General features: G+C 44.0%; 3 protein-coding genes across 3 annotated transcripts; all 3 read left to right on the forward strand.

Annotated features, from left to right (window-relative positions):
• Window positions 1-7,061: 7,061 nt before the first annotated feature.
• LOC135503445 (uncharacterized) lies at window positions 7,062-8,252 on the forward strand. Its single transcript, XM_064797020.1, has one exon. The coding sequence runs from the start codon at window positions 7,062-7,064 to the stop codon at window positions 8,250-8,252; it is 1,191 nt and encodes a 396-aa protein (XP_064653090.1).
• Window positions 8,253-9,273: 1,021 nt separating this feature from the next.
• LOC135503446 (uncharacterized) lies at window positions 9,274-9,708 on the forward strand. The gene has a single exon (XM_064797021.1). It carries the CDS (start codon window positions 9,274-9,276, stop codon window positions 9,706-9,708), a length of 435 nt encoding a protein of 144 aa, XP_064653091.1.
• Window positions 9,709-9,879: 171 nt separating this feature from the next.
• On the forward strand, window positions 9,880-10,728 carry LOC135503447 (uncharacterized). The gene has a single exon (XM_064797022.1). The coding sequence runs from the start codon at window positions 9,880-9,882 to the stop codon at window positions 10,726-10,728; it is 849 nt and encodes a 282-aa protein (XP_064653092.1).
• The last annotated feature ends 14,419 nt before the right edge of the window (window positions 10,729-25,147 follow it).

A 25,147-nucleotide genomic window follows, 5' to 3' on the forward strand; every position in this document is an offset into this window, starting at 1 on the left:
TCTTGCAGGAAGATTTTTTTGGGGTGTGCATGACAGATGACGTACTTAACTCTTTCAGTGCCAAGGACGTACATGTACGTCCTAAATATTAAGGTATTTTAGTTCCTCCAGACGACACCAGATGTCCCCAGCTACTCAAATGTGGTTCATATGGTTTCTCTGGCCTGGGGCGTCCAAATTGAATAATTTTTTCGACTGAGAGGGTGGGGTGGGGTTTGCCACCCCTCATTTTAGGTGAAAAATGGTGAAAATCGGCCAAAAATACCACTCCCTCAAAAAAATTTAGAACATAATCCTAGTATGCCCCTACTTATTACTGCTGTTTTATTGAAACAGGAGGTAAAGACAAAGGTTTTGAAGAATTTTGATGAGTGTATCTCAATTATTTTTGTGAGATTTTGGGTAGTGACAATGCCCAAAATTGCCCAAATCCTGGGCACTGAAAGAGTTAATACAGAACATGTATATTGTATCGGCCTGTTGTGCCTCGTGCGCCTGGTTGATTGGCCGGCAAGGTTGGGTTCGTTTCAAAAGCAGCATTTCATGATAAAAAGTGCTGAATGACATGGGTAAATATAATTAAAGATAACAGAATGAAGAAACCCAGGAAACAGAAAACCATTGTATATCAAACACCCACCTTGACAGTTCTCCTCTGTCTCTTGATGTTAAGTGAAAATACCGGCCTCTTTGACATTCTAAACAGGTGTTGTTAGGCCAAATAAAAAATGTTTTCAGGCAAATGTTTATTACTACAGTCCTGGTCACAAGATACATCCTAGCTGATTAGCATCATGTAGGCCCTACGTGCTAAATCCGTGCGAGTCACACATACATGTAGCGTGCCAGTGGATGCACTTGGTTCACAGTAAAAGGAATTTAGGCCTACACCCCAACTCGTGGTGTATCGCAAAGCCTGTTTGCACAACGGCCTAGATAATCTTTGTTCTACCGTTTGGCATATACCTGAAATGGCCTCCTATTTTTTAGTGTGAAAATCATATGGCAACTGTTGAGATGGTCCCCTAATTCCAGATCTTAATTTTTATACAGAAGTTGGCTGAAAGCAACTGCTGATATGGTCCCCTAATTCCAGACCTTAGATTCTATTGACTCATGAGAAAACCCCCAGTCTGCAGAGGGTATGGAGCATGCATTTTCTGCCCGCCGCCTCATGGTGCCATACATGGCCTGTGTACAGTGGTTGTAAGGGAATCGGGACTCAACGATGGCCTGAACCTGACCTTTCATGTGTAAAAAGTAATAAAAAATAAAAATAAAATATGCCCCCCCCCCCCGATGCAATTTTCAACTACCCTTCGGACGATAAACATTTTTTTATTTTTGCTTGCCCTTATCTGCACATTTCATCGGTCAGATTTTAATCCTCTGGAGCGCCATTCATGCCATTCCGATCGACTCTTCCCTATTTTCTTCTTGGTGTTGATAAACTTTGCATGTTATCTTCGACACCACCGTGGTTCCTTCCCTTACGGAACACATTGCGAGGCTGCTTTCAAGTGTGATTGATGCCCGGATTGATGTACGTTACGGTATATGCCTCCTTCAAATATAAGTCGATGACGAACTGAATTCTGGTTTACGAATTTTTTTTAGGACAATCTCCTTGCAGCTCGAACCTAACCAACCATATGCGACTGCACATTGGAGTCTATTTTATGAAATCACAAAAACTTACTTCGCGGCCCGTCTAACGTATAAGTTTATTTCAAACTACAAGGTGCTTGTGATTTACGGCGCATACAGCGCACCATATATCGGGGATTCCCAAAGACCTTGTCACCAGGAGTACTTCATGCGCACAACATTGCACACTACTAATATGAAAAACTCTCACCTGCGGTTCAGGTAGCCACCCTGTAGACAAGTTAGATTTTTCCGCGGATTTTCGCGGAATCCGCGTTTTATAACAGCCGAAGGAACTGTGACTCAATGATCGAAACGTCCTCCCGATTGTATGGAAATCGCAGGACGTGTAGCGGAGACTATATATTTTACGAATACGTCATCAAGGTTTTAAATTCGAGGTTAGGACCTTTAATTTTCAACAAGATGACTAGAAAGAAGAGAGAAAAAAAGATAAGAGTGTAGAGAGTGTAGAGAGGAGATGTTGAAAAGAATTGCCTCTGGTCAGATTTGAACCTACCAACTGCAGCGTATAGACCGTACGGTGACTGCTCATAAGTCCGAAATTCACAAGTCCGAAGGTCCAGAAGTCCGAAGGTTCACAAGACCACAAAGAAAAAATCTCTTTTGAAAACATCCCATAATTCCGAAGGTCCACAGTTCCGAAGGTCCAAAAGTCCGAAATACCATAAGTCCGAAAGTAATGAAAAAGGGTCCACAAGTCCGACAGCCCAGAAGTCCGAAGGTTCATAAGTCCGAAATAACGTTTGAAACGCGCGTATGTTACAATGTATATGTATCTATATCATAATACTATAAGGCGGCTCGATAAAGTGCCATTTGGGGGTAGCATTTCGTCTCGAAATTTTGCACGTTTGCAGGTGATATGGTATCCTGATGCAACGTTATGTTTATTTTCGGAAATTTACTTCAGCGGAGCAGTAATGAGGGATATTTAATCGATCACTGTCAATTCTCCTTACCACTCACAGAAGCCAAGTCATTGCTGTTTAGTTATGCAGGGGCTTAATCAATTACCTGCACTCCCTGTGGGGTGACTAACATTACCTGTTGAAAGGCTGGCTGTAAGGGGATGATTGGAACAGCCTGTACCTGTTGACCTGCTGACCCAGGTTAATGTTATTTTCAATCCACGATTGCAGGTCACCTGATCTTCGAGATTTCGCGGGGAAAGAAATTGTAAACAAACGCATGTGTGCAGTTCAAATGTAAACAAAAACGTATTTTTGGTACTTTTGGTTGCTGGACTTGGGTTTTCCCGCAGTAAGGAGCTGGGGTCAAATTGATGGTCTATTGTATATGGGTGATGTATTAGCCAGAGCTGTGGATGAGAAACCGGCTAGGTACCGTATGGTCCTTATAATTCCAAGACAATTTTTGATTTTGTTACTTGAATGTAGACGGCGCTCGGGTTTTGGCACGAGCGCTAGGATTTGCAACACGTCAGGGCTCAAAGTTCAATTTTTTACTTAGGAGCACACAGCTCCTTACCTCCAAATTTTAGGAGCTGAGTTGCAATATTTAGGAGCTGAATTTACCCGTTACGGGTAAGTTCAGTGTAAAACATTTCGGCGGGAAATCCTGACGACCACGTGCTACCACGCCCTGGTGACATCTTTCCATGTGACAAATCAAACTCTACTAGGCCAATTTTATCTGCATAGTTAATATCATATGTTCTAGGCAATGTAGGCCTAATTCAAGGAATACATGTTTGGAAGGGACCCGGGAGAAGCTGAGATTGATGCGCCGACGATTCAAATACATTACGTCAATCAATGACGGGACGGGGTCATCTCAGTGCAACTCGACTCTGCTCAGTTGTAGTCCAGCTCACGTCACATATCAGATGGGCATGCAATACAAGAGATAAATGAATGACTAATCAAGAAATACTTAGGGTAAATGCTACTACTGTTGCACACTAACCATGGCAAAAACGAAAGCTTTCGCTGCTGGGGCTTGCGCTGGCGATGGTCACCAGTGGCCATTGTGTTGACAGCCTCAGGGAGTGGATGAATTATGTTAATGAGTTATGTTACCTTTCAATTCCGTGCCGTGGCGCTGTAGTGCTGCGTGCTCCGTCTTGGGCGTTATCCACGATGATCGGATTGAGCGGGAAGTTGGGTCTACAATCCAAAATCAAAAACGATCGCGCGCCACACCATTTTCAATAATTTGTTCGCAATCTACGGAATACGATCGCTTTTGTTTGAATCACTCGCAGACTTGTAAAATGGGTGATTTGGGAGTTCAGTCGCATGTTGTCAAAACAATTCGCAAAAACTGTAAAAAATCAATTCGCAGGTGTGCGAGTACGGGGACATTTCTGGTCGCATTATGAAATTTCTTGTCGCATATGCGACCATTTAGGCGCGAACTTTGAGCGCTGCACGTTGAAGAATAAAGTTACAATCAAAGTCGAAATTCTCGTTGTTGGATTCATGGAACAATTACATTTTGGTAGCAGGAGCGAAGTTGAAGAATCGAAGAACTCAGAGACCCCGGAAATTGAGACTTTGAACAAGAAGGTCGGCCGAATTTGATGATTGAATCCTGGTAGGACATTGGTAAATTATCGGAGTCGAAAATGAAAAAAGCCCAAAACCCCACCGGTTCCCATCAGCATGGCGAAGTTCCATTCTGTCCCCAGCACCTCTGAAGAACTTAAGATTTAGAAAAAGGGCCTTTTGGAATCGGCCCCAAGAGTAAAATCTAGCCACGATAGACAAGTTTTCCTTGGAAACGCTCGGATTCGAGGTGAGGTCACGCCAGAGATCCTTAGAAGAGAACCGTAAGGGCGGCGATACATCATCAATTCCCTACGATGGCAGATTTTGACTTGAACCCCAGTGCTATGGAATTTAGGACCAGGAGGAATACGTACCTGGAACTGACTACAGAGAACCTGATCGCCTTTGAGGAAGAACTCAGTGGGAACCCGGACGCAGATAAAATGGAATCAAAGGAAAAAGAGCCTCCGAGCAGAGGACCTGTGAGTGTGACGAGGAGTCAAATCAGCGGGCTGAAGTCATTGGTTACAAAAGCTATCACAAAACTGAGTCAAGCGGTTACAGATGACAAAGGTAAACATGAGATCGAACAGTTGGAGGTGATGGTGACAAAAAAGAAAGACAGAGTCGTCAAGGCGTTGGAAATATATGGAGCGGAAAAAGGAACAGAACGAATGATGCTGGAGGAGATACAGGGATATGAAGAGAAGATTGAACTAGAGTTAACAAGAGTAAGAGAGCTGTTCGAGGCTTCAGTCGTAGGGAGTACCAGAACAGGACATTCCCATAAGTCCGTGAGATTCCAGAGACGCACACCGCCTCAAGCTGCAAGACGAACGACGATAGACAGATCGACACAGGATAACGTACATATTCCTGCAGAAGAGCAACAGCCACCTAACAGTCCAATTCGCGCACCGAGAACAGAACCTCAGCACACAACGACATCACCACCTGTAGTACATCAACAGATTTATCCGAGCAGCCAACCACAGGAGCCCTGGATGTCACCGCCTGTAATACCACTACAGACTTGTCCAACTAGTCAACCACCGCACACCATGATGTCATCACCTGTAGTACATCAACAGATTGGTCATATTAGTCAGCCACCGCACACAATGATGTCATCACCTGTAGTACATCAACAGACTGGTCATGCTAGTCAGCCACACGATATTGGGATATCGTCACCTGTACAATACCCACAGACTCAGCCAACTAGCCACGCAACGGACACCAGGATGACATCATCTATACTGCACCCACCGATCAATCCAGCCAGCAGACGCTCACACCCAGCCCGAGGATTGGCAAAAATTCAGCTGGACAAGTTTCACGGAAGAATACCCGAATACAGAGGGTGGCGTGCAGCATTTAATGTAGCAGTCGACCGGACGGAAATACCCGATGATGAGAAGATGCTGCGGCTTAGAAATGCACTGGGATCAAAAGCAAAAGCTCTAGTAGATGATCTGCAAAATTTCTCATCAGCACAGTATAAAGAAGCTCTCAGGAGACTTGACAGGGAGTACGGTACAGATCAAAGAGAAGGAGCACGCCTGCTTGACAAGCTACACAAGTTCCCTCCAATCAAGGAAGGAAAAGAGAAGGTTGAAAAACTCAAGGAGCTACTGAATGTCCTTAACACGACCATATCATTTATGCAGTCAGCCAACAGAGAAGCAGAACTGGGTGATGGTATGATGCTGTCAGTAATTAAGAGCAAGATTCCTGAGAATGACCTCTTCCTGTATCATCAATGGAGAGAGCAGAAAGACCAAGGCCACACGCTGATGTCAATGAGGGATTGGCTGGAGCAGCTGGTCGAAACCAGGACCATTGTGCGAGAAGCAATCTATGGATTTGAAGACAGAAATCCTGGTCAAAATGAGAAGCAGCCATGGAAAAGGCAAAAGGAACCGGGAAACAGCAGGACTCTAGTCACTATGACAGCTGAAAAGTCTGACAAAGAGAAATGTACGATTTGCAAGTTTTACAACCATCCAATGACGGATTGTCGGAAGTTTAAAAGGTTGACACTAAAAGACAGATGGCAAGAGGTGAAGAGAAAAGGCCTTTGCAGAATTTGCCTTCGTCAAGGACACATGGGCAGTGACTGTCCACAGAAATCAACAGATGAAAAGAGCCACTGGTTGCTGAGACCTAGTCAAGAAGTAAAGAAAAGTAAAGAGTTGAAAGAAACGGCCACCAAAGAGAAGAAGAACACAGAAACTGCATCTCCAGAGAAGAAACAGCAAGGCCCAGAGAAGAAACCAAGTCCAGGGAAAGGAGGGGACGCGATAGCTACTGTAAATACAGGCAGCACCATCTCATTGAGGACAGTGCTAGTTATCCTGAGAAATGGGAGCAATACGGTGCAGACAGTGGCGATGTTAGATGATGGGTCAAGCTCAAGCTACATCTTGGAAGACATAGCACATGAACTAAAGCTGGAGATGAAAAATACTACCACCAAGACAGCCACAGTATTTGGCGATAGGAAGGAGACCTACAATTCCTGCAGAGTAACAGATTTCTTCATTGAAGATTTGGAAGGAGAAAGCAGTATCAAGCTGAAGGGCCTATGGACACACCCAGTATTGGTAGGAAAGGCACCGGTAATTGACTGGTCAGATGCCTCTAGAAAATGGAGTCATTTGGCAGATGTCCCTTTTGTACCACAACCAAGGAAACGAGAGATTGGCATTTTGATAGGGAATCAAATGCCCCTCCTTCACCAAGCTTTAGAAGAAGTCGTCTCTGAAGATGCTGAAGCACCAATAGCCAGACTGACCCCCTTTGGGTTGGACCTGTATTGGTCCCACTGATCATCCTGGTCATGATGATCACATGAACTGCACCTTTACAGTCAGCAACATGGATTCACATGTAGAAGAAGTGAGAACCCTCACCAAGAAACTTTGGGAATTGGAGGCCATTGGAATGGAGAGACCAAGAGATAAAAGCAAAAGAACCTGCCTGTCTCCAGAGGAAAAGATAGCTGAGTCAAAAGTGACCTCATCAACACTTTTTAACGGGACCAGATATGAAGTTGCCACTCCGTGGAGAGATGAATCCCCAAATCTGCCAAATAACATAAAGCCAGTTGCTCACCGTCAGCAAAAGATGGAAGAAAACATGAAGAGGAAGGACCTAGCCTTCCATGGGCAATGCAAGGAGGTCATCCTGGGACAAGTAAAGAAAGGATACCTTAAGAAGATTGGGAACGTAAAGACCAACCCTCCAGAAGAAAACGGATTTTACATCCAAATTTTCCCCGTAAGGAAAGAAGAGAGGGAGACAACCAAGGTTCGGATGGTACTTGACTGCGCGGCGAAATTTGAAGGGAAGAGCCTCAACTCTGAAATCTACCCAGGACCAAAGCTTTTGAATGATTTGGTTGATGTCCTCTTGCGATTCCGGAGATATCCAGTAGCAGTGAGTGGAGACATATCAGAAATGTTTTTACAGATAGAGCTGAAACCAGAGGACAAGAAATTCTACAGAGTAATTTGGAATGGAGAAATCTTTGAGTATCAGAGAACTGTTTTTGGTGATTGCTCTTCACCATACAAGGCCAACCAAGTTATACAGAAACACACTGACAGTCACAAAAAGGATTTCCCAGAAGCTGCCGACACTATAGAAAACGCATTGTACATGGATGATGCCTTAGATAGTAAATGTACCCCTGCAGAGGGGCGCCAAGTCAGGAGGGAGTTGTCAGAACTGTTGACAAAAGCTGGGTGGAAAATGAGAAAATGGATATCCAACAACCCCTCAGTATTGGAAGAGATAGCCATCGACGAGAGGGCCTCATCTGTCAACCTGGACCGAGACCGAGACCAATTGCCTGTTCACAACGCCCTTGGAGTGGTTTGGATTGCTGGTGAAGATGTTTTCACATACAAGTCTAGCGTAGTGGGACAAGAAGAAACCTTTTCAGCCACGAGGAGGGGTCTGCTCCGGTGTATGGCCAAGTTATTTGACCCTCTAGTGGTGTGTTCACACTGGATGCGAATTGAAACCGAATTCCGTAGAGCGCTCTCCGGAATACGAATTGGTTAATCCAGTTTCAGAACGGTCGCGTCACACTGGCCCGAATACGCATTCAAATCGGTTTGAAACGCGCCACACTCAATGCATACTAACGACGCGCCATCTATTATTATTATTATTATTATTTATTAACCTCCCATATGGGAGAATAAAATTTACAAGTACAAAACATATAAGTATATAATATCACAGTATCACACAGTCATTATTAACAAGTTAAAATCGCGTAAGGTGCTTGACCATTTCCATCTCCCGGCCATGCCTATTGCCAAAGTTCGGGTCAAAGAGGAGTGTCCTCAGCGAGTCAACACCACCGTCGCTAAATGCGGAGAATCCCGGCCTCGCCCTCGAAAACGAGGCCAAAACCGGGGAAAACCCCGCCGCGACGATGTTGCTGACCAGCGTACCTTTGACCAACGAACCGGCGGCAACATACCTTGCCAGGAAATGGAAATGCAAGTCACGTGCAAGGGAGTTGATTTTTCCCTATTCTATGGCATAACGAAAAACGATTTGAGTTAATGAGATCATTTAAATACATCAGTTAACTAGTTCGGAGCACTAGTTCCCGCGGTCAAAGGTCACTTTCCATGCACCGGGCGCATGCGCAGTGCGATCGAAAACCTTAATTCGTATCAAGCGCGTCACACTTGAAATCTCAATACGGTTTCGTTGATTCGGATTAGCTGATTCGCATTCAATTCGGTTTAAGAACCGTGTTGGTTAAAGCGGATTGAGATCGGTATGAACCGAATTGAGTGTGACGCCCCAATACGTATCAACGTTTTAATTCGAATTCAATTCGTGTTAAAACCCCAGTGTGACCACGGCATAGGATTGCTGGACCGGTACAGGATAAGGGCATGGATCATTTATCAGAAAACATGGGTGCACAGTCAAGAGTGGGATGCGCTGATTGATGAAAACCTAGCAAAGGAATGGTATGCATGGGTGACGGAACTCCAGAGTCTGAGCAGCATCAAAGTCAACAGACACATCGGGATGAGTCGCGGTCTCTCTACAGAGCTACATGTTTTTGGAGACGCATCCAAGGAGGCATTTTCCACCACAGTCTATGCCAGAACACAGATGCCTGATGAGACCTCGTGTGAGGCCGATAGTGGCAAAGACGAGGCTTTCACCATTGAAGACGCCATCAATCCCAAGACTAGAGTTATGCGCCGCTGTCTTGGGGACGATAATAGTTGAAAAAGTCAAGAAGACACTTGAAAGTGGACGAGATGCTCAGCCCTTGAACGTCACGTACTGGAGCGACTCCATGAATGTCTTGTACTGGATAAGACGTCCCGGAAAAGAATTCAAGACCTACGTCGCAAATAGAGTTGGTGAGATCCAGGAGAGAAGCTCAGCCGACCAATGGAGGCATGTACCTACAAAGCAAAACCCAGCAGATCTACCCACCAGAGGTCTTAGTCTTGGAGAATTAGCTGAATCTCAGCTCTAGTGGGAAGGTCCAGATTTCTTGCAGCAAGATGAGGACAAGTGGCCCCCCAGAAAGATCCCACTTCAGGATGACATCATTGAAGAAGAGAAATCACCAACTTTTGCCATTGTAAAAGAAACAACAGGAGAGGACCAAACCAAGTTCTGCCTGCATCCAAGTCGTTGGAGTGATATGAACCGCCTTGTCCGGAGGATTGGCTATGTCAGAAGAATAGCCCAGTGGATGCTGAAGAAGCCATTACCTCAGGGAGCCAAATCCTGGCGGGGAGAACTTTCCCCTGAAGAAATTCAAGAGGCTGAAGACTGCTTAGTGAGACAGACTCAAAAGGAGAGCTTTCCAGAGGAGATTAAAGACCTTGCATCTGGGGAGAAGAGAGTCAAAAAGTCAAGTCATTTAGCACTACTCACCCCTTTCCTCGACAAGAAGAGACAACTGCTCCGTCTTCAATCACGTTTGGAAAGGGTTGATTGCTTGAAAGACAGCGCTAAGTTTCCTGTGATATTACCAAGAAGAGGAGATGTAACCAAACTGGTTGTACAGAGAGAGCATGACAAAGTTGGTCATCCAGTGGGAAGGGAAGCCACAATCCACCAAATAAGGCAAAGATATTGGATCCTGAAGACCAGAGAAGCTGTGAGAGAATGGGAAAGAAAATGCTCCAACTGTATCCTGCGAAGGGCAAAACCTGCTCAGCAGATGATGGCACCAATCCCAAGATTTAGGTTCAGTCAACCTTTGAGAGCATTTTCAAAGTGCGGCATCGACTTTGCCGGGCCTTTCTTCACTAGACAAGGCGGAGGAAAAACCCAAGCCAAGAGATACCTCGCAGTCTACACCTGTCTACAAGTGAGAGCGGTCCATCTTGAGCCCGTATATTCCATGGACACGGATGGGTTCCTTATGTCTTTTTCCAGAATGACGAGTAGAAGAGGAGTGCCCGAGGATGTCCTCACCGACAATGGGTCCAATTTTGTAGCAGCAGAGAGAGAGCTGAGGGAATTGGTGGCAGCCATAGACTGAAGCGCCATTGAGAGAAAAACCGTTGGCTATAAGAACACCGAAGGTATAAGATGGCAGTTCAACCCACCGGGAGGACCTCATTTCGGCGGGACATTTGAAATCATGGTGAAGGCTGCAAAAAGGGCTCTGAAAGCCATCATGGGGAAAGCAGACATCTCAGATGAAGAATTCCATACCTCTGTAGTAGAAGCTGAGGGGTTAATCAACTCCAGACCCCTGACACCCCCAGTTCAGACGCTGATGATGAGCCACCATTGACACCAAACAGCTTTCTACATGGCCAGTTGGGAGGCCAGCTGGCGCCACCGACTACAGACGTCATCCGATACAACCCCAGAAGAAGATGGAGACATGCCCAGAATCTGTTGAGACACTTTTGGCAAAGATGGCGGCAAGAAATCCTCCCCCGGCTCCATAATCGTCAGAAGTGGCTTTACCAAGAGAGAAATTTGCAGCCAGATGATCCAGAAGTATTAAGGTAGCAGGAAGGGTTGGGCGTTTGTGGTTTCTGAGTCTGAGGGGGTTGGTGTCTGTTGACCGTGCTTTAAGAGAGACTAGGCATGGCGCCAGTCTCTCTTAAAGCACAGTCAACAGGCATTTGGTCTCAGTATTTGGGTTTTGATTGCCATGACTGTACCCCTGTAAAAGTCAGAGGAGGAGAAGTTTGGAATGATGAAAGCATTGAAGAAGAAGAAATGTTATTACATGTATTGAGGAAAGCAAAATTTATTATGAGACTAGAAGGCAGTGTCCTGACTTGATTATTTTGAAAATGGCGGTCTGAACACATTAAAAGGTGGAACATGGCATTTTATCGACTTTGAAGTGCTCCGCAGTTAAAGGGAGACTATAGGCAGCAGCTAGGTAGGCAAGATAAAGTCATACAAATTTGCCAATAGGGGTCAGTCATATCTCTAGGCATGGCGCCAGTCTCTCTTAAAGCACAGTCAACAGGCATTTGGTCTTAGTATTTGGGTAAGTACAGAATCAAGGCAGCACAGAGAGCAATGATTGAACGATGCTGTGGACAAGTCCAAGGATACTGCATCAGTCACGACCAACTTCTCATCAGAAAGCGTCACCACCAGCATATTCAATGTTCAGTTCCAACCTGTACCAGTCCAATGCACGCCTGTCATGGTCAGCAGTGGTCAGCTTAGCGCGATATGGAACATTCTTCCGAAACTCAAGCGAGGGAAGTCTGCTCATTTGCCTATCTCGCGCACTGCTCCTTCTTGTCAAACATCGTAGTGAAATCGTGGTACAGTGGGGCGTCCTCGAGGATTGCAGCTGGTCGGACAGACGTGAGGTGGAATGTGGGCGGCTGCACTTCTTCGTTGATGTGCGATGGCAGATAGCACAGTTGTTGCGTTGCATGACAGCTGAAAGTGAATGTTATATCATAGAACTGAGGCGTTTGCAATGAGACTATAGGTGAAGTAGAAGCAAGGAGTGAAATGGGCCATCTTCCAGTGACTAATATACAGAGTAAGGGCCCTGGGTGTTGTTAGATTCAGCATTGAATGTATTCCTCGTACAAGCGTGAATAGGGCAGAGACCTGTATTCATCCACGACCGGAAGTGTGGCATAGTCACATAGAGCTTATCAAAATGTCAAGTTGTGGTAAATACATGGCTGGGATGGACCAAAGTGGAATTAATTCTCAATCTGTGGTTGATTCTTAATCTACAGAGTCAGGCCATCACAGAAATATGCTTTTTGATGATATATTTAAGAAAATGTGGTCTCACTGGTCAGTTTAGAACTTGTACTTTGACAGGGCCATATCAATGCGCCAGTGACGTTTTGATGGATATGGTGTACGGAAATCTTTTTTTCTCAGGCAATCGGTATTGGAATTTTTTAAAACTTTATTATGCTATTGGCAAAGGGTTCTTCTTGACACGTATAAAATTTTCTGCAGATTGATTGGTCCAATGAGTACTTTTTTCACCAAAACCTATGCACAACAATGTACACGTAATGTACACATGTTTTAATAGAGGACTCTGGCCAATAGTGTGGACATACAGTGAGAGGTGAGAGACCCCTATTGACTACTTCTTGTAACTTTATCTTGGATATTATATTAGTATTGAACTTCTAGCCATGGAATATGAAGAAATTGAAGTTGTAGGCATGGAATATGAAAAATTATTCAACGGTGAAAGACATTATTCCATGAGGCTTTGCCGTGATCGCAAAGGACGCAACGTGATTGGTTCACATGCTAATGAGGTATGATAATGATAATTACCTCTATAAATGCTACTTGGATAGCGACTGTGTCGTTGACTGCAACAGTGGTCTATGTCAATGTGTACCTGTAATGTCAATGAAGTATGATGAGGTGATGACGATAGTGCAATTATTAAATATTGGCAAGAGATCATACTGCAACATAGGTCTTGTTTTTGACAGATGACTGTGCGACATTCCCATTGGGTCTTGTTAGAGTCAGCGCTGCATGTATTCCTTGTACAAGCTTGAATAGTTGTGACGGACTTTGAGGGGTGAGAGACCCCTATCGGCTACTTCGTCTAACTTTATCTTGCCTACCTAGCTGCTAGCAATAGTGCCCCTTTATCAAGACTGAAACCCACTGTGTGGGGCTAAGAAATTACCTTTATAATCCTAGTTGGATAACCACTGTGTGGATGATTTGAAGAGTGCTATGTGGATGTGTGCCTGTAATGTCAATGAAAGTATGATGAGGTGATGACGATAGTGGAATGACGAAATATTGGAAAGAGATCTATTCCTAGAAGAACATATGTCCTGTTTTGACTAGGTGGCGCATTTTAGAATCAGCAGTGAGCACTGTGTGTAACATGATGGAGGCAGCGGAGATAATAACTGTGTCGAAAGTATTGTTATAGGGCCTTCCCTAGGCCCATGGGGTTAAATTTACAATCCACGATTGAGAAGACGTAGTTTGATCGCATTCAACTATAAATCCATTGAACAGTTGTGTTCCTTTAGTCAACCGATGACCTTTTGTTGGGCCATGATCGGGGATTGTAAACTGTAAATGTATTATGGACTGGGAGACGGGGGAAACACAAGTGAAATAGACCAAAACAAGTGATTTTGGGGCTTTGGTTTAGACGCATGCCCCACATGCGCCATGCGGGATTATACGGTTCATGTGAACTTGTTGACATCTACATGATCTAGTGCTGTTATTGGTCATGGTACATGGTAGGCCTAATCATCATGGCTATATGTTTCAGGAAAAGCTCGGAGTAAAATGAACTGCCGATGAATAATGATGTTGTTCATGTTTACCATGTTTACTAGTACATAGCCATAGGGTATGCACTGGCCAGTGCACTTTCTGCACGTCGTCATGGTCATGTACGTGATACCGTAACCTTGCATATTTTGTTTTTTGAATGCGCATGCTTTTTGGGCAAAATCACTTGTACCAACACTAATGAATAATGTCTTCTTATCCCTATGACTCCATACACAGTGAGGGCATTGTCCCATTCCCATCAAATGGTAACTTATTGTACCGTATTAGGGTGGAAGTTGGGGAGCAGATACCTACCGTTGCACGCCTGTCATAATCAGTAGTGATGAGCTTAGCGCGATATGGAACATTCTTCAGAAACTCAAGCGAGGGAAGTCTGCTCATTAGCATATCTCGCGCACTGCTCCTTCTTGTCAAACATCGTAGTGAAATCGTAATGGAAAACGTCTGGCTTTGCGCCAGACGTTGAGACTAATAAGTGAAGAACTAATAGGTAAAGAACTTCTACTTGCGCGAGACTGCTCTGATAAAATTATCATTGCAGAGACTACGGTGACGTACTCATATATTTTTTACAATCAAAAATGCCCTCAAAAGACGACATGGAATGATTATTTTATTGATATTTCCTACTATATACCTTCCAATTATCACTTTATACAAATAGATCGGCGTTAGGTCGCATGCTTTTCTTTCCTGGTGACACTATAAAGCAAAATAGTTGCAACCCCGTAAATGCGCTATAAGTCCAATAATAAGTGACGGTGACCCGTTATAAATGTTTCGCCAGCTTTGCTTTTTTGCCGCTACGCGGCGCGTTGGGCCCTTGCGTCCAGTACTGGTAGCAGATGACAAACTTCCGAGGGGTCTGTGGAAACTTGGACGCATTGCTTAAATCCACCCTGGAGAAGACAAATTGGTACGTGTGGTAACGGTGAAAACTTCAAATGGTGAATACAAACGTCCGGTAACTCGAATCTGTCCACTGGAGTTTCCTGCTGATGACTAAACGTGCAAGGAAGGAACTTTTGAACACAAGTCTTCCATCAGATTGTATGTCATCCAGTTTTCTAATGGAAGAGTCTTCAAGGACGCTGAAATCGCCGCTGATCACGATCGTCGCCATAGTAGTATCTTCAAATCGCCAGGATATAAAATCAAAAGTCTGTGTGGTGAGAAATTATTGACAAAAGAAATTTTCCAGGGTCAAGGCCAATATGCATTTTTTGGATTTGGTCAAAATTTGCTTTTTGATTTTTAATACTAAACAGTAAACAGTTATACCTGTCATTCTCAGAAGAGAAGTTGAAAAAATTAATTGAGCCTTGTCCAGGAGAGTTTCTCATGTCATGAATTTCTCTATGTGTTTGGCTTAAGCCAATGCTAGTATTCTGATTCGAAAGGATTGTGAAATTTAGACAAATGGGAGTGTAATTTCCTTCCATTGCTACTGCACGTGGTGCATTTTAGAACTGTGAGTTACTTGTGGCATGTGAGGGTGAAATAGGACACACCAGTGATGCCAAGACTGACACAAAAGGGACTCCTAGTGTGTGATTCATCGGAAATTCTTCCTGCCTTCAGTATAAGCCTGATGATCCTTTCCAGTGCAGCTTCCTCTAACTTCTGATCCTCTCATAATTAAGATAAGATTAGCAGTTGTTGGTTAAAAAAGGGTTAACGCCTGGATTCAAATAGTTACCACTTCCAAGTTTAATGTTTACATTTATACTCTGCTTTAATTTGATTTACTCTGGGTTAAAAAGTTGAAACTTAAAATAAGATTTTGAGATTCTTTGATTATAGAAATATGTTGCTATAATTCACAGTAGATAACTGAGAGAAATGTTTATTTTGGACTGTCCGGGTGTCGCTATGATTTATTTGAAAAGGGATCATATCGAGAGGAGGGGAATGTGGATGGGAAACCGGCTAGGTACCGTATGGTCCTTATAATTCCAAGACAATTTTTGATTTAGTTACTTGAATGTAGACGGCGCTCGGGTTTTGGCACGAGCACTAGGATTTGCCACACGTTGAAGAATAAAGTTACAATCAAAGTCGAAATTCTCGTTGTTGGATTCATGGAACAATTACAAGAGCTAGCCCTTGATTATGAAGGGATTTTCAAATGAAGGTTACCATGGTATGTTCATGTGCTCACCACAGCTTTCAAAACTTGATGTATCTGAAGAGGCACTCTGAACTTGGCATGGCCTTATCAAGGAGCTGCTCACGGTGCTGAACTTTTAGCTTGCCTGTCGACTAAGTGCCTTGCCTGAGATCATGCTACATGTAGGGGGAGCACGCATTTTAAAGTTATAGTAGTGATAGTGCAATTGGTATGAGCTATTTGGAGGCCGACATGTGAAGGCCTGTCTGGGTTCTCCTTCTTCTCCGTATAAAAAGGGGCATATTGCTGACTAAGGAACGAGGCATATTCACATTGCCTCATCATCTCTATCGGACCAATTGATTTACTTTTATATGCACGCATACAGCACGCCACAGAGTCAAAGTCTGTGGACAAATGGTTGGTTTAAGTTGTGTCTTCGATATTGCTCCTTTGATATTGCATTAGATTTTCATTGCAATTCAATCAATTCAAGGTATAGCCCATTTGAACCTGCCTGCGCCACAGGTACAATGCTAGTACATGTATATTGTAAATAGTTGTCAGTATGTAACGTGTGGAAACATCAAATACGGCTTACCCGATCAACCTGACCCAGCATCACGTTATTTTCTTTGCAGATAGTCATTTTTTAGCATGGCCTACGTGAAAAGAGGGCTGAGGGCTCGAACAAAAGTTCTAATTTTCAATGATTTCCGCTAACCATCGTCACAAGAATGCCACAGAAAAGATATACTGGCGAGATTTTTTTACTGCTTTAAAGGTCAAACAGCATTAATATAAAAAAAATTGTTTTCGGACTTGTGAACCTTCGGAACTGTGGACCTTCGGACTAATAGGTCTGTCTCATAACAGAACGTAAGGGACGGACGGGAACCAAAATCAACGTCCATGGACGTGTAGTAGGATTTATCTAATAGGCCTTCACATGTCACGTGGAGTACGTTTGCGTTCCAAGTTCTGAATGGAGGCCGGCCATATAACAATGATCTTTGCACTGAATAATTGCATTCAATGGCAATAGACCGCCCATATGGGAAGGTTCATGTAATTTTCCTTTATTATGCGTCTAGCCTTATCCCTGTGGTGACATGATTAGACACGCATTGAAAATGGTCAATAAAATATCATTCCTTTGTCCGAAATTGAATTGATTATTGATAACATTTAATTGCCATAGTTTGTGTTGGCCAGCAGTCGCTTGGCCTCACGCTACTTTCACCATGGAGAGAATTAGGATGTTTTTGTTCGCTGCTCCGCCGCCCATACCACCGCCACCAGTTTTGCTTACACCAGCATTTCATAATTTAGAAGTGCGTCCGCCTCCGTTGCCTCCAAGACTTGATGAAGTTCTCACCAATCAACCAAATGGTCCATACGGTGGTAACGACGTCTTTACCAGGATTAGAAACCACCAGATGGACTTTTGGTATCTATCAGGTGAGACAGTGACCTCTTTCCAGCACCTCGTAGAGGACATTACGCCCCATCTGGAAAACAGGCCAGGACGGTACCGAGATCATTTGCTGTCGGTGACGAACCATTTACTACTTTTTTTCTATTGGATCAAGAAATATCCGGACATTGTTGCGATGAGTGCAATGTTTGATATCAGCAAGCAATCTGTTTGCAGGGAACTTTATTTTATGACAGATGTTTTGTGGATTTATTTTCAAGACGGTATAACATGGCCGACCGATGAAGAGTGGGAACAACTGCGGGGCAACTGGGATACTATTCCAGATGCTGTTGGGGCGATTGATGGAACGGTACACGCAATCGAGATCCCAAAGACTGAGGATCCCCACCTTATCATAGTCATAACTTGTTACTGTTACTCAGCCACAGTCCAACAATGAACCGCTTTCTTTTGCATAGTAACTACTTGGATAAAAAAAGACACCCAATTTGGTTAATACGAGCCAACCAGGCTTTTATCAATAATTGACCGCTTGTCTATAACAAGGCCTATTCGGTAACATCGATTTCCCTTCATTGACAGTTAACCAACGCACGTTGTCAAAAAGCTATTGTATGTATAGGTGGGCGTTCCTAATGTGCTTTGGTGACCACCAATCAGAAGAAGGACCTTACATATGTATTCATCACAGCAGCGCAGCCCTGGTGGTAATGCTCGTGTAACCAATAGCATCAAAGTTAACAAGCATGGTACGTTGAAATAGGTACTTCTTAGGTTCCCGTCTGTCCCTAACGTTCTATAATGAGACAGACCTAATGAACCTTCGGATTAATGGATCTTCGGACTTGTGAATCTTCGGAATTGTGAACCTTCGGACTTGTGACCCTTCGGACTTGGGCAGTAACCGACCGTGGTTGACCGTACGCCTTCTGCACGAGCCAAGGCGACTTCGCGGTCAACGTTGAATGTTCATGAAATAATATCTAAATGTGGTTGGCATGTCTTCACAAAAATTAGGGTCACGAAATGATAAAAATAATGCATCAAAACATACATGACATCATCTTGTTATGTCAAGGATGAATCCCATCTGAGCATACGGCACACAGGGGCCTCTTTGTTATTCAAAAATAGCTTTCAGCTGAGTAATGGGCACTGGTGCCTCTTGTTATACAAAAAATTCTATTGTAACCGAGCAGTAGACCTTAGTGACACTAAATGTGCTAATATTTAATCCCAGGTAAGTAGACGGCACCGCGTGCCTCTTGATATGCAGCCATTCGATTTCAGCTGAGTAACGGGCACTGGCACCTCTTGTTATACTAAAAAATCATTTCAGTCGAAGAGTACGCCTTCGTTACTCTTGTTATGCTAATGATCAATCCGAGCTGAGTAGACGGCACAGGGGCCTCTAGTTACAAAATAAAACAATGGATTTCAGCTGAGTAAAGGGCACTGGCACCTCGATCTTTATATACTAAAAAATCTATTTTAGCCGAACAGTAGGCCTCTGTTACTCTTGCTATGCTAATGATCAGTCCCAGCTAAGTAGACCTGAAGGGGGCCTCTAGTTATGAAACAAATGGATTTCAGCTGAGTAATGGGCACTGGCACCTCTAGTTATAGTTAAAAAACAAACAATTCCAGCCGAGCAGTTGGCATTAGTTATGCCAAAGATTAATCCAATGTAAAGTAGATGGCATGGGGGGGGCCTCTTGTTTTGCAAATAAATAAATTTCAGCAGAGTAAAACGGGCATTGGCACCTCTTGTTATACTATCGGAGATCCCCAAGCTGATCAGTTTGCCCTTAGCACCTCTTGTTATGAATCCCAGCTGAGCAGATCGTACAGGGGCCTCTTGTTACGCAGTCAATAGAATGGGCACTGGCGCCTGAATGGAATCATCGCGGTGGCATGTACCTGTATTCCATGTTGTATATTTGCCAACCTGAGTAAACTATGGTTACTCGGGTAAAAGGTTTCGGGCTGGAATTTCGGGCTGGCTTGATTCGGGATAGAACCTAGGGATGAAATCTCGGGCTGGCTTTTTTCGGGCTGGAAAATTTCGGGCTAGCTTGACTCCAGCTTGATTGATGACAGGTTGGTTATCCGGCGACCAATCAAATGCCCTCTTACATTCTTTCATTACGGATGAGTCACGTGACTTGTCCTGCGTAAGCGCCATACGCTGGTCAGATACGACGCGGAGATTTTGACATGACGAAGTTTTTTGTTGCTTTCTTTGTAATTTTTTCCCTGGCAAACTGCGCTGAAGGGCCTCCACCGCCTGAGAGATACAATATTCTTAGCTTTTTGGATGTATGCAGAAATGTTGTTCAGGACGTGGGTAGGTTATGGGCCGTGAAAACCGCAAAAAATCTGTACATGTTTTTGTAAGCGGTCGTCGCTCGCGCAAACTTGTCTTGCATGTTTTTGTGAAAGAGGACGTCGGCGAACGCGGTCGTATATCAAAACAGACGTTGGGTGGCGCTCGCGCAAACTTCCCTCACATGTTTTTGTGAAAGAGGACGTCGGCGAACGCGGTCGTATATCAAAACAGACGTTGGGTGGCGCTCGCGCAAACTTCCCTCACATGTTTTGTGAAAGAGGACGTCGGCGAACGCGGTCGTATAAAAAAAACGACGTTGGGTGGCGCTCGAGACGGGTCATCCTATTTAGCGTCCAGTGGCGACCAGTGGCGTCCAACGCGAAATAATAGGGTGTATATGGTTAAAAATGTTTTCAAGCTCCTAAAACACTTTCAATAAACAAGATTTAGAAGTTTGGTGGAGTTTGCAAACCTAGTTTTTGAATAATCATCACCAGAAAACGATCTTAGTATGCCAACCTGATGCCAGATCCCGATTCCGCTTTTTCTATAAACCAAGGAACGGCAGCTAAAACAAACATGGCGTCCAGTACTTTTGCTGGACGCATACTAAGATCGTTTTCTGGTGATAATTATTCAAAAACTAGGTTTGCAAACTCCACCAAACTTCTAAATCTTGTTTATTGAAAGTATTTTAGGAGCTTGAAAACATTTTTAACCATATACACCCTATTATTTCGCATTGGACGCCACTGGTCGCCACTGGACGCTAAATAGGATGACCCGTCTCGAGCGCCACCCAACGTCTGTTTTTTTATACGACCGCGTTCGCCGACGTCCCCTTTCACAAAAACATGTGAGGGAAGTTTGCGCGAGCGCCACCCAACGTCTGTTTTGATATACGACCGCGTTCGCCGACGTCCTCTTTCACAAAAACATGTGAGGGAAGTTTGCATGAGCGCCACCCCAACGTCTGTTTTGATATACGACCGCGTTCTCCGACGTCCTCTTTCACAAAAACATGCAAGACAAGTTTGCGCGAGCGACGACCGCTTACAAAAACATGTACAGATTTTTTGCGGTTTTCACGGCCCATAGTAGGTACTTGCACCAGGACATGGATACAAATCAAGTGACGATTGCGGTGCAACGACTGGAAGGTGTCCGGACAAATTTATTTCGTGCGGCACACGAGTGGCCGCAAATCGGAGAACTAGCGGATATTATACAAACTATGCTGAGACAATTGGAAACGTTTGAAATTAATAGGTGAGTGGTTTATCTGTCGTACGCTTGTAACCTAACTGTCTCCATTAGGCTATTGCCATGCACCCTGGGGCCTATTTTTCCGGCACGTCAAATCCATGCACTGGTGGTAGCATAGGGCTATCCGGCCCTGTGCATGGCCACATTGTATTGTACTCGGATTGCTTTATAAGACTAATGCAACTTCCAAGACATTTTGAAAAGTGATGAGGCTCTTTTTAGCTCTCCTGTCTGAGAGGTGAGCTTTGCATCCCCCCCCCCCCCCCAATTTAATGGAAATTTTGCATAAATTTTAAAACTCAAAAATATGCAAAGCATTAAGCAAAGGGTTTAATCACGAAATCAAAATCAAAACTAACCTCACCAAAACTAATTATTTTCCTATACCTGAAATCTGCTCTCAAGTAATAATAATCATAGACTCAACCACACTCAAATTACAATGCTTATAATCTGATAAAGCTATAATCTCCTGCATCCTGTTATCAAGTTGTCTAGAAGAGACCCTGACTGATGTTATGTCGACAGGAATAACATAGTCATTTCAGACATCCAGACCACCTGGAAACACAAGACTAAAGCTTACTTTACCACCATCAAAGAGCTTTACAGTATCCAGTTATGATATATAAACATTTTAATCTAAAGCACACAACAACTTTGGTGGCAATCAACACATTAGATCAAACAACTTAACCAATCATCCATCTAATCATCAATCTAATCCATCAATCTACTAATCCTCTAGCATCCTCTAAATACACTAATGACATAAGCCATTATGAAATGTTCTAATGCTAAGTACGACACAAATAAAGCTTTGTAATCAAATTATTCAAACTCTGGGTCCGTATTCACAAAGCTTCTGTACGTACGGCTGCCGTAGCCGTGATTTGCGGAGCCCTTGCGGTATCGTACGATTTGCGTTCCGCGGTATTCACAAAAGGTTCCGTATGCCTTCCGTAGACCGTTGCTACGGCACCGTAGTTACGGATCCGTAACTTTTCGACGAATCAGATTCGCCGATACATCGCCCGCTACGGGCAACTCTCCGACAACTGAGATAACACTGAAGCGTGGAACTAGTGTGTAGTATGTCCAGCCTCCACTGGTGAGGGGTGACTCGCTGTACTTGGCAGTGTATATTGAGGGTTTTCCCAGTTTTCTTTCGTATTGTTGTTGTTTTGTGTGGGAACATAGTGAAAATGGCAGAGAAGAAGAAGGAGCGAAAGGCCAACTTTACCCAGAATGAAATATTACGACTGCTCGAGCTGGTGGAAAAGGACTTCAGAACGATAGATTCGAAATTCACGGATCAAGTGACAAACGTGAGGAAGGGGGAATGCTGGAAAGCAATAGCAAAGAAAGTGAAGCCGATTTCTCCCCCTGACGTAACTCGCACTGTGGATCAGGTGAAAAAAAAGTGGGATGACATGAAAACACGGGCGAAGAAGAATGCGAATAAAGAAAGGGCTGAAGATGGAAAAACGGGCAATGTGAGAGCAGAGGATAATAGCCAGATGACGGATATAGACAGAAGGGTGATTGGTCTTATTGGAGCAACTAGAACCTATGGCATAGTGGGAGGGTTCGACACTGCTGACCCCGGCCTGGCTGTCCCCATGCCCAAGGCGAAACGACAAAAGGTGGGCATAGATTTTATTCTCTTACCTCTGTGGATCGATATTATATAAAAACGTGACCCATCACAGCAAAAGTAGGCAGAAGTGTTCAAAATTGCAGTGTGGTCTTTTGTGAGCAGATGTGTGGTTGACATTTTTAAACGAAAATCTGTTTGCTGTGGATCTTCTTAAAGAGTTCTATTAGTGGCACATTTATTTCACTTAAAGACTATATGGCCCGAGAAGCCGGTTGGGAGAATTTTGCCAGTCTGACGCAACGCATTGACAATGGCGCCCTCGCTTCAAACCTTTCCAGACTCGCTGTGAGCCAACAGCACAGAGATCAATGAAACTGCGGTCACTGGCCTAGATTTTTGCCAGGAATACGGTGATATCGGATACACTTGCTTCAAAGACGGCATTGGGTGCGTACGCAGGCACTAACTGCTCTATTAATTTTCCATATAACGGGGACTTTCAAAGCTCTGCGATGCGCAGACTAGCTATAAATGTCCCTCCTAAAATCTTGGGCCATATAGTCTTTAAATAAAATGTAATGTCCTTTTCAGAATTCATGTGAGGTAGCCACGTTGTCCATTCCTGTAGTGGAACCCGAGACAACCACACTGTCTGTGCCTGTACTGGAATCCGACGCAGATGACCAGGATGAACTGTCTTTGTGGTCTGGTGACAATTTTCTACAAACCCAGATGACGAGATCCTTCCCGTTGCATCTGTACTACAAAGTAAAGCAAGCCGTCCACCGAGCACAGCAACCAATACACGACCGCCCAGCCAACCAGCTACCAGCCGAACGCGCAGCCCGGTAACCACCCGAACGTCTAGCGCAGCAACCACCCGACCATCAAGCCCAGCACCTTCATCGGTAAGCATTGAGCTCCTGGCAGTGGAAAAGGAGAAGCTGGAAATCGACAAGCGTCGACTTGAAGTAGAACAGAAAACTCTGTCGGTGCTTGAGCATTTGCTTGAGATTAAACGTGAAGAGGTAAATCAGCAGAAGCAACGTTCAACGGGTGCATTTGAGTCTTCTGATGATGAGAGGCCGCAGAGTGCCAAGAACATTTTCGAACAAATTATGAGAAATTAAAATTACCCATTGGCTTTCTGATATCTTCATGTGACTGACGTTGGCTCATCGCTTTTTTCTGCGTGTGGTCCAGTGAACACAGTAATTTATAACAAGGAGGGTCCAACGCTTTTGAGAGGCCCTCTTGAAATTAGCAAATTTGAATTGATGAACACGCACCCAGCTTATCTTGCTTATATCGTTTTAGAGGCCTTCTCAAAAGCGTAGGAGACAGGCCTATGACTTTTAAAGATGATAACGCCTGTTGAGAATTGTAATTGTTTGCCATGACCACGTGTATGCTAGGCTAATAGCACATGATTATCTGTTTTTGTTTATTTCTATATTGTTTTGTTTGTCAGGGAGTCGAATCCATCACGCACTATACAGAGAAGTGTCGAACAATATTGGTACACTAGACTAGCCCTATATAGGCTATATAGATTGTTTGTTTCAACTGTTCGAAATCATTTTTGGCATATATTAGCCACTTTCAGATCACTGGACTTTTTATCAATGTCTGCACCCGCTTCAGGAAAAGCAGTCGCACTCACACAAGTAATTACTCGTAATTACCCTAATTACCGGTGGTAGGCCTCTCTTTCTAAATAAAAAAAACACAAAAAGACTTTGATTATGCAACAGCCCAAAGCCAATATTTGCCAAGGGAATATTTGCCGAAATTGTGTGGCTTTTGCCTAACCAAAGTTTTTCTGTGAATCACATTAGGAGATCAATTAATCGCTATAGGGCCTAGGGCCTAGTGCAAAGTCCCGGTGCAAAGTGGTACATTTCCTTGACGTGACTGTTTTTGCTGGAGCAGGCCTAAGAAATCCTGACGACAAAGATGGATGGAGGTCATTTGTTGTGTACTGGCCGACCAATCCACTGCCAGTGTACTGTAAGCTTTCCCATTGTTACATACATTAAGAGGTTGAGCTCCCAGGGTAAAGTAGTATTCAATGATTCATGTGGTCGCCGAAAAAGAGGCGATGTACGGTGTATATCGTGTTCCCATTCCTAAGACATCCACCTGAGCTGGCTAGTTTAACTGAGAGGCGGACATTAGCCAGGTTAATAGTGAGGTTATACTCCCGTGGTTTAAAAACCAAATTCGATCACTCTGCATGAATATTAATCAGGGTACGTCTTCAAGTGGGCGAATTTAAATCCCCGATGAATGCCCAGGCTCGCCTCACAGTTAAACCAGTCAGCACAAGTGGATATCCTAGGAAAGGGAGCACAATACCGTAGATTCACTTTTCTAAGACCAGTTCATTACCTTCATAAATTAACATTTTGGA

The sequence above is a fragment of the Lineus longissimus genome, chromosome 19 (genome assembly GCF_910592395.1).
Source record: "Lineus longissimus chromosome 19, tnLinLong1.2, whole genome shotgun sequence".
NCBI classification, from domain to species: Eukaryota; Metazoa; Nemertea; class Pilidiophora; order Heteronemertea; family Lineidae; genus Lineus; species Lineus longissimus.